General features: G+C 34.5%; 1 protein-coding gene across 2 annotated transcripts; it reads left to right on the top strand.

Annotated features, from left to right (window-relative positions):
- Positions 1–868: 868 nt before the first annotated feature.
- On the top strand, positions 869–8,048 carry LOC131163051 (dihydroflavonol 4-reductase-like). Of its 2 annotated transcripts, none has more exons than XM_058119753.1 (6): positions 869–1,463; positions 1,565–1,734; positions 5,596–5,790; positions 6,169–6,328; positions 6,540–6,735; positions 7,618–8,048. In XM_058119753.1, the coding sequence occupies exons 1-6, from the start codon at positions 1,340–1,342 to the stop codon at positions 7,805–7,807; spliced, it is 1,035 nt and encodes a 344-aa protein (XP_057975736.1). In that variant the 5' UTR covers positions 869–1,339; the 3' UTR covers positions 7,808–8,048. The 2 variants fall into 2 exon arrangements, with proteins under 2 accessions (XP_057975736.1, XP_057975737.1); XM_058119754.1 differs by having other exon boundaries at positions 903–1,463; positions 6,543–6,735.
- The last annotated feature ends 1,382 nt before the right edge of the window (positions 8,049–9,430 follow it).

Below are 9,430 nucleotides of genomic sequence, written 5' to 3'. Positions count from 1 at the left end.
CTTTCAAGTCTTTGATGCTTCAATGGAAGATGAATCCTCCCTCACTCCCTCACGATTGAGGATTCCCACCCAACACGCAGCACGTTGCGCCGCTGCTCGTCGCAGGCTTGCAATGGCAGTACCTCCCTCTAATCTGCTGCAGATATGTTAGGTTGACTGCCCCTTTTCACTAGAGAGTAGAGAACTAGATCCACCTCTCTAGCTTTCGATTTCAGTCTTCAGAGGGAGAAGTTGTGTAGTTGATGACCTAGCTCGCCCGTCGCCACTATTGCTTGTCTCTCTCTGGCGGCCAAGGTGGAGGAGACCCAAGTGCCCATAGGAGGGGAAAGCTGCAGTAATTCTTTGGAGAAGCCCGATTTTGTTTCGACGCTTCAAGCCTTCAATCGAAGCTCTGCCTATATATTTACATTATCTATTTCCCTAATCTTAACAATTATTGTTGATTTTGTTTATAAAATATAATTGGTATTGTTGTGTTTAGATCAACCTCCGATTTAATGTCATTTTATATGAAATGTTTAAAAATTTTGAGAATAAAAAAATAATATTTTTTAAATGAGTGATTCGTTTATGAACCATTTATTAAATGGGTAAATTCAGGTTTACATAGTAGTCACTTGTTAATAAACGGGTTACTCCGAACCCAAATCCGAACCCATTTATGACCCATTCGAATTTAACCCGTTAACTAATTTTGCTACGAATTTATCTGACATAATTCTTAGGTTTCATTTATCTTTTATTATTTAAAATTTTAAATTTATATATACAAATACAATATGACATCACACTGACGTACGACGGTCGACTCAATAAAAAGCTTTCTGACTGGTAGACGAGGATTGCGGCAGCCATCTCTGGAGAGAGAGAGAGAGAGAGAGAGAGAGGCAGATCACTTGCCTTCTATTTTATTTTACCAAAACACCCATAAAAGTAGCATTTAATAAGGACAAAATGATCTGCACAGAAAAATCAACACCGTTCATATCCGCTTTATATAAAGTATACACTGCATTCCCAAATCACTACCTGCTTTCCAAATACATAAACATTGATCGAATTTCAGCAACCAAGCCCAGTCGCCAAAGGAGTATGGGACTCCCAACCACCACGACACCCTCTCCACGTGCCAAGACTCCCCGGTTGCCACGTGATTTGCTGCCCTACTCCTACCACGTTAGATGCGTCGAACCCCTAACAAATTCATTCGGTCTTATTTTTTTTGGTCTGTTTGGTGTTCCCCTCTTCGCTGCGCGCGTATATAACCCTTCCGCGCATTATTATCAACCAACCATAACCCATTTCCTTCACGAATTTCCAAAGCAATTAATTATTAAGGATGGTATCGTCGGTGGAAGGCGAGACCGTGTGCGTTACCGGCGCCGCCGGCTTCATCGGATCCTGGCTCGTCATGCGACTCCTCGAGCACGGCTACGTCGTCCGAGCCACCGTCCGTGACCCTGGTTGGCCCGCCTCACTCCACATGGCATATATATATATATATATATATATATATATATTGATTATAAAGTGACTTACGGCCGGTTTCTGCGTGCTACTGCAGGGAACATGAAGAAGGTGAAGCACTTGCTGGAACTGCCGAAAGCGACGACCCACCTGACGCTGTGGAAGGCGGACCTGGCGGAGGAGGGCAGCTTCGACGAGGCCATCAGTGGCTGCGCCGGCGTCTTCCACGTGGCCACCCCCATGGATTTCGAGTCCAAGGATCCCGAGGTACGTAAGTGCGTACCAATATCCTACGCGACCGGCCGGAGTCTTCAATGATTCCCGACAGACAGGCGGCCGCATATTCTGGCCGCATCGATTGCTTAATTACTTTCCGTTTAAATTGCATTGGTTTGAACGTTTGCTTTAATTTATTTAATTATTTCCTCATTTTAAATTTGTGGGTTGTCAATTGTTATCTAGAAGCATGTTACTATCACAATTGTGAGGTTTTAAAGCGAGCCAAACGGACAGCCGACAGAGTCAACTCAGCTGGGGCAGGAAAAGTGTATAAAATAAAAATATAAATGCTTTACGTCAATTTAGGATGGGACTACACTCATTTTTTAAGTTGGAATTGGGAAAGTGATGTGCACTCACATTTCCTCCACGCATGATTGAGTGGTTATATATTTAATAATGTGTCACACAACTAGATATCTAAAGGAAAATGATGATGTGTATCATAAAGAGTTTGGAGTATGCATAGAGACTCTAAACTCCAATCTAATAATAATTTTGTAAATTTTCAGAGATTTAAAAAAGAAAATTAATAGATAAAAATGACTTATGTGTACTTTTGGTTTGCCTGAAAGTTATTTAAGAGTTAGGATATATAAGATATGTTTGTGTTTTGTAGAAATTTTTTTATTTTCAGCGATACTAGTTATGAAGATTCTTATCACATTAAATTTTAATGTCTAAACAAATATTGAAACTGGTATGATAATTAACTCGTGGGTTCTTGGTGGCCCACAATTATTACAAGATGGATACAATTTAAAAATCATAAACAACAACAAGTTTTACGTCCCAATATGTGGGGTTAACTACATGAATCCTTCTTCACCAATTCACGCAATGTAGAACGTTTTCCTCTATTAGGTAAAGAACTATTAAATCATTCCTAACTATTTCATTCGAAGTTATTTTAAACCTTCTCTTACCCATTTTCATGCCGGAAACCATAACTAATTCACTCATTCTCATAGTTGGTCTTATAGCCGTTTTATAAAACTTTTCTTTTAATTTTGAGGGTATTCTATGATCACAAAGTATACCTGATGCACTCCTCCATTTTGCCCAACCTGTCTTAACTTTATGTACTACATCTTCTTTAATTTCTCATTCACCTTACATAATAGATCCAAGATATCTAAATCTATTAGTGCTATTAATCTCTTATAACAACAAAAAAAATCAAACCTTAAATCCCATTCTACAACCCCCCACAGTAACTAACTCACTCTCCCTCACTAGCGCACTATGTGGCCTACGATGCAAGTGCCCAAACCATCTGAGTCGTCCCTCCCTTGTCTTACATTCTATAGGAGTTACACCTAATTTGTCACGAATATGTTCATTACTTAATTTATCTTTTAGTGTTATACTACTCATCCATCTAAGCATTTTTATCTCGACAACTTTTACATTTTGGATATTTTGTTTTTTCAGTCGCTCAACATTCTGATTTATATAGCATAATCAGTCTTATAGCCAGTCGTCTTATAAAACTTCTCTTTTAATTTTAAGGGTATTCTACGATCACAAACCACACTTGAAACACTTCTTCATTTTATTCAGCCTGCTTTAACTCTATGCATCACATCATATTCAATTTCTCTTTCAGCTGGCATAATAGATCGAATGTATTAAAATATATGAGTGTTATTTATTTATTTATCATCAATCTTAACTTTGTCTTTAATATTTCTCTGACCATTGTTGAAATTATATTTCATATATTGTCTTATTTCTACTTATCCTAAAACCTTTAGATTTCAAAACTTCTCTCCATAATTGTAATATGACCTCTGCTCCACCCCTAGTTTCATCAATCAATACACAATATCATCTGCAAACAACATACACCATGACACCTCATTTAGAATGTTCTTAGTCAATTGGTCTATCACTAAAGTAAAAAGGTAAGTGATCAAAGCAGATTCTTGATGTACTCCTATGGTGATTGTAAATTTTCTAGTTTCTCCATCTATAGTCTTTGCACTAATCATTACTTCATTGTAAATATCCTTAATGACATCAGTTTACATGCTACATACACCTTTTTTTTTCTTTTTCCTAAAATCCATCATAGAACTTCTCTAGGTACATCATGTGCTTTCTCTAAGTCATTAAATACTATATACAAGTCCTTCTTCTTTTCCCTAAACTTTTCTATTAATCTTCTTAAAAGATAACTCTCATCTACTCCAAAGAGTATTTGTATCTATCTCATCCTCTATAATCTAATCCTCATTTTTTATCATTTTATCTTTAAGTTTTATGATATTTTCTCCCTTTAGGTTCCACCATCTAGTTCTCTTACACTGGTATATTTTATCATTTTTTCTTCCATTTTTTAATATATATATATATATATATATATATATATATATATATATAAAATACTAAGATTCTATGTTGTGTGGTTAGCTTTCACCTGTAATAACTTTACAATCTTTACATGATAAACGATTTACCCTCCTAGTTTAAAAAAAATCTATTTTATTTATGTTTTGTCCACTTTTAAGGGTTGTTAAGTGTTTTTCTCTCTTTTTAGAACAAGTATTCATTATAATAAAATCATATAACATAGCGAAGTTTAAAATTATCTCCTCAAACTTATTTTTGTTTTCATATCCATATCCTCTATGTATCATCTCATAACCTTTATTATCCCTTCTAAGTGTCCATTTAGGTCTCCTCATATGAATATTTTCTTAGTCCCTGATATGCCTTGTATAATACTATCTATATCTTCCTAAAATTGTCTCTTATGAGTTTCTATTAAGCCTATTTGAGGAGCATAAGCACTAATGATATTTATTATCTCTTAGACTAATGTTATCTTGATTTTTATAATTCTATCTCCTACTCTATTTACATCAACAATGCTATTTTTAAGTTTTTGTCTACAATACTTCCTACTCCATTTTTATGTTTTTCTTTTCTAGTATATCAAAATTTAAATCTCGATTTATCAATTTATCTAACTTTCTTCCCCACCCACTTAGTTTTTTGAAGCTAAATTAAATTAATTTTTCTTCTAATCATTGTGTCCACAATTTTCATGCTTTCACTCGTAAGTGTCCTTATATTTCAAATTGCTAATCTAATTCTAATTTCATGAACTAACTTTTTATTCTCAATTATCTATATTTTTTTTTTCAAAATGATCACAATATTCTTCTCTAATATCAATAATTATATTCATAACTACAAGTCAAATGAAATGCTCTCAACTAAAGATAGTTAGTTGATAGTACGTTTGTCCAAAACTTAATACACCAAATAAATCTTTCTCGGAGTCGTTGATTAAAACTTGAAAACCTAATGCCTATTTTTGTCTAACTCTATTAATATTTTAACAAACATTTTAAAATTTTATTGTATGATTTGAAGATAATGTCAAATAATTATTTCCACAATATTATTAGACGAAGAACCAACCATGCTTATATCAAAAGTTGTGTAATCAACTCTAATCCTATGTTGAGTATGATGAAATAAAAAGAATTAGGAAAAAAATAAAATAAAAATTATACGCTGAACATTTAAAATTATAAAAACAACTTCATTTATTTCCATTCTTATAGATTATACAAATCATTATTAAAAATATATATACATTCTGTAGATTAGGTACAATGGTAAGATTGTCACCGTGTGACCTAGGGGTTACAGGTTGGAGGCGTGTTGCAAAAATGCAAGGGAAGGCTAAGTACTACAAACCTATTATGATCTGGCTTCTTTCCTTAACCCTCGCATGTGCGGGAATTTTGTGCACTAGGCTGCCCTTTTATATACATTCGGCAGATTGATTCTGTGCCATCTTAAGTTTAAGCTTATTTATTATTGAAACTGCAGAATGAAGTGATAAAGCCAACAATAGAAGGGATGATAGGGATAATGAAATCTTGCCTGAAGGCCAAAACGGTGAGAAGGCTGGTGTTTACTTCTTCAGCAGGAACCGTCAACATTCAAGAACACCAGCAGCCTGTGTATGATGAAACCTGCTGGAGCGACATGGAGTTTTGCCGCTCTAAAAAAATGACTGGCTGGGTTTGTCTCTGTACTCCCTCTCATTTTTCCTTCTTCATCATTAATTCTCTTCAACTTTGTAATTAACTAATTAGCAGCACATTAAAAGAAAAAAGTATCCATTAATGAACTGTATGCACTATAATTCATTAAGGGTGAGCCAGCTAGATTTGTTTGGATCTTGTAATGGGATTGTTGATGTTTCCGGAGACCTCAAATTTAGATTTATATTGAATTTGAATGCAATACAAAATTGTATTGAAATTTGTTTAAATTTAATCAAATCTAAATTTTTAAAGTTTGAAATTAATACTCCCAGACACAGCATTAAGTGTCTAGAAAGAGAAATTTTGTTGCCCTTAATTAATTTACCTATGATTTGGGGATGGATGGATGCAGATGTATTTCGTGTCGAAGACGCTGGCGGAGCAAGCGGCATGGGACTTTGCCAAAGAGCACAACATTGATTTTATAAGCATCATTCCGACTCTAGTAGTCGGCCCCTTTCTCATGTCCTCCATGCCGCCCAGCCTCATTACTGCCCTTGCTCCCATCACCCGTAATTTTTTTTTAATTTTACGCGTACTTAGTCGTTCTTCTTAATTTTTTTTTTCTTGCGATGTGTTTAGAAATTTTAGAGTCTGAATTTATGTGAATTTAAACAAAATATAATCCAAAATTATATAAAATTTTGTCTGAGGCTCGAAATCTATGATTCGGACACGAATTTAATTAATTTTCTTTTGTTTTCTTTGAAAATTAATTGCTAGCAGGGAATGAAGCTCACTATTCAATTATAAGGCAAGGGCAGTTTGTGCATTTGGATGACCTGTGCAATGCTCACATATATTTGTATGAACATCCCAAAGCAGAGGGTCGCTACATTTGCTCCTCCCACGATGCCACCATTTTTCATCTCGCCAAAATGCTCAGCCAAAAATATCCCGAGTATAATGTCCCCACCACGTAAGTCCACTCTTCATGCTTCTCTATTTCCTTTATTTCTTCTTAATTTAAGTAGTGTCTGGGAGCATGGATTTCGGAACTTAAATTTAGATTTGGATGGATTTAGATAAATTTTAATTTAGTTTTATATTATATTTTGTTTGAATTCAATATAACTCTAAATCAAGACGTCTCCGAGTTCAGTACCAATTTGAAATTTTAGATTTTGATTTTTCTAAATTTAAGAAGAATTTTATATGAAGTTTATCAAGATTTACTCAATTCTTAATTGTAATCTCAAAATTCATATGTGCTTCCACATCTAAGAGTATTGAATTGGGAACATAAATTTGGAGCTCTTCAAATATATTAGTCAAATATGCATGATTATTGATTCTAGTGGTCATGTTATGTGCTTGAATTTCTATAATAGAGTTTGGTAAAATGATAACCAAGATGGTAGACCAATAATCTAAACTAATATCAACTTTCTATGAATGTTATCGTAAGTAAATCAAAATTTTTTTATTTTAATGTTTTGTGACTCAATTAATATGCCTGTTTAGCTAACTAAACATATAACCTTCGTTTTGGAACTGAGAAAATATTAGGAAAAGGAAAGAAAAATATCAAAGAATCCATATTTTCTTGTTTGGTTATCAAAGAAAATGGGGAAGAAAATAAAAGATATGCCAAATTCATAAATAAAATTTTAATCTTACACATCATTAATATTTATTTTTCTTAATTTTTACTCATGCCAAAATTAAATTTCATTTTTGATAGTATCTAATAGGAAAAAAAAAAAAGGAAATATGAATTTTCTCCTTATTTTCTTTTTCTTTTCTCTCTTCAACCAAAATCTATGATCCTTACAACTCAATGGTGATGGACAAAATGCAGGTTCAAAGATGTGGATGAGAACTTGAAGGTAGTGTCATTCTCCTCTAAGAAGCTGATAGAGTCAGGGTTCCAATTCAAGTATAGTTTGGAGGATATGTTCACCGGAGCTGTTGAAACTTGCCGAGCCAAGGGATTGCTTCCTCCCTCTGCTGAAAACCAAGACAATGGCACAAGCCTACAGGACCATTGATTAATGTCCAACTTTGCTTTTATGCACTTGTCTTTTGAAATCTTCCTCAAAATGTTTGCTTGGCTCAAAATGTTTGCTTGGCTTTAAGGGCGTATGAATAATCTCTCATTGTGGAAATGGGTTTGTTAGGGTTGCCCTAGCTTTTGGGCTGCCCACTTTTTTTTTTCCTTAAATTTGTATCCTCCAACCAAAAATCGTAATAATAATAATAATAATAAATCAATCAAATTGTTCTTCTGCATACACTTGTGAAGAAATATCTGAACGAGGAGAAGAGACTCTGAATGTGAAGAAACAGCTGAGCGAGAGAGGAAAAAATTCTGAATCTTATTTCTGATTATCAAAAAATTACAGCAACTGAAATATATATATGAGTCTGAAAAACTAACAAACTAAAAAATAACAAACTGAAATTAAGTTACAATGAAAGCTGTAAATCTAACTGAAAAACACAGCTGGCAGCTTATTCGTTTAACACTCCCCCTCAAGATGGATGGGATTGAGTATGAACATCAATTACACCTATCTTGGAAAGTAATGAAGCAAAAGAATGAAGTCCAAGAGGTTTCGTAAAGATGTCTGCTAGCTGATTTTGTGAAGTAACTTGCAAAGTCTTGATAACACCAGCTTGTAATTTTTCCCGAACTATATGGCAGTCTATTTCTATATGTTTTGTTCTCTCATGGAATACCGGATTAGCAGCGATATGTAATGCCGCTTGATTGTCACAAAAAACCAAAGCTGGCTTTGTATGTTCAATCTTTAAATCTTTGAGTAATGAAATCAGCCAAGTTACTTCGCAGACGGTAGTAGCCATGGATCTATATTCCGATTCTGCAGATGATCTAGAAACTGTCTTCTGTTTCTTAGACTTCCATGAAACTAAAGAATTTCCCAAGAAAACACAGTAACCTGTGACGGATCTTCTGGTTTCAATGCAACCTACCCAATCTGAATCACAAAAGGCCTTCAACTGCAAGTCTGAAGAAGCTGAAAAAAATAGACCCTGACCTGGAGTAGCTTTAATATATCTCAGCACCCGATATGCTGCAGTTAAGTGAGGTACCCTTGGCTTGTCTATGAACTGACTTAGAGCTTGAACCGCATAGGATAAATCTGGCCTTGTAATGGTTAGATACAACATCCTCCCAATTAATCTTCTGTAGACAGTGGGATCTTCAAGTAAATTCCCTTCTTCTGTAGTTAACTTCAGGTTTTGCTCCATAGGGAATTTGACTGCCTTAGAGCCTATATAACCTGAATCTTTAAGAATGTCCAAGGCATATTTCCTTTGACAGATGGAAATGCCTCTTTTAGACCTTGCTACTTCTATTCCCAAGAAGTACTTCAATTCTCCTAGATCTTTAATTTTAAATTTGTCATGTAGAAAGTGTGTCAAATCCTTAAACTCCTGTAAATCATTTCCTGCCAAAATCACATCATCTACATATACTAAGAGAGCAGTGTATGACTCACCATTACCCTTGGTGAAAAGAGAATAATCTGCAAGTGACTGTTTGTAACCAAATTCTGTCAAAGAAGTGGATAATTTGGAGTACCATTGTCGTGATGCTTGCTTAAGCCCATAAAGAGACTTGTTTAGCTTGCATACAATATTCTCCC

Source organism: Malania oleifera, chromosome 8 (genome assembly GCF_029873635.1).
Source record: "Malania oleifera isolate guangnan ecotype guangnan chromosome 8, ASM2987363v1, whole genome shotgun sequence".
NCBI classification, from domain to species: Eukaryota; Viridiplantae; Streptophyta; class Magnoliopsida; order Santalales; family Ximeniaceae; genus Malania; species Malania oleifera.
Note: the sequence above shows the minus strand (reverse complement) of the source record. Positions and strands in the feature narration are given on the sequence as shown.

Excerpts from the sequence above, each read along its gene's own strand:
- LOC131163051 (XM_058119753.1), top strand. The coding sequence starts at position 1,340 with ATGGTATCGTCGGTGGAAGGCGAGACCGTGTGCGTTACCGGCGCCGCC. Across the intron at positions 6,329-6,539 it reads TGCCCTTGCTCCCATCACCC|CAGGGAATGAAGCTCACTAT; the intron begins GTAATTTTTTTT and ends ATTAATTGCTAG. Across the intron at positions 6,736-7,617 it reads GAGTATAATGTCCCCACCAC|GTTCAAAGATGTGGATGAGA; the intron begins GTAAGTCCACTC and ends GACAAAATGCAG.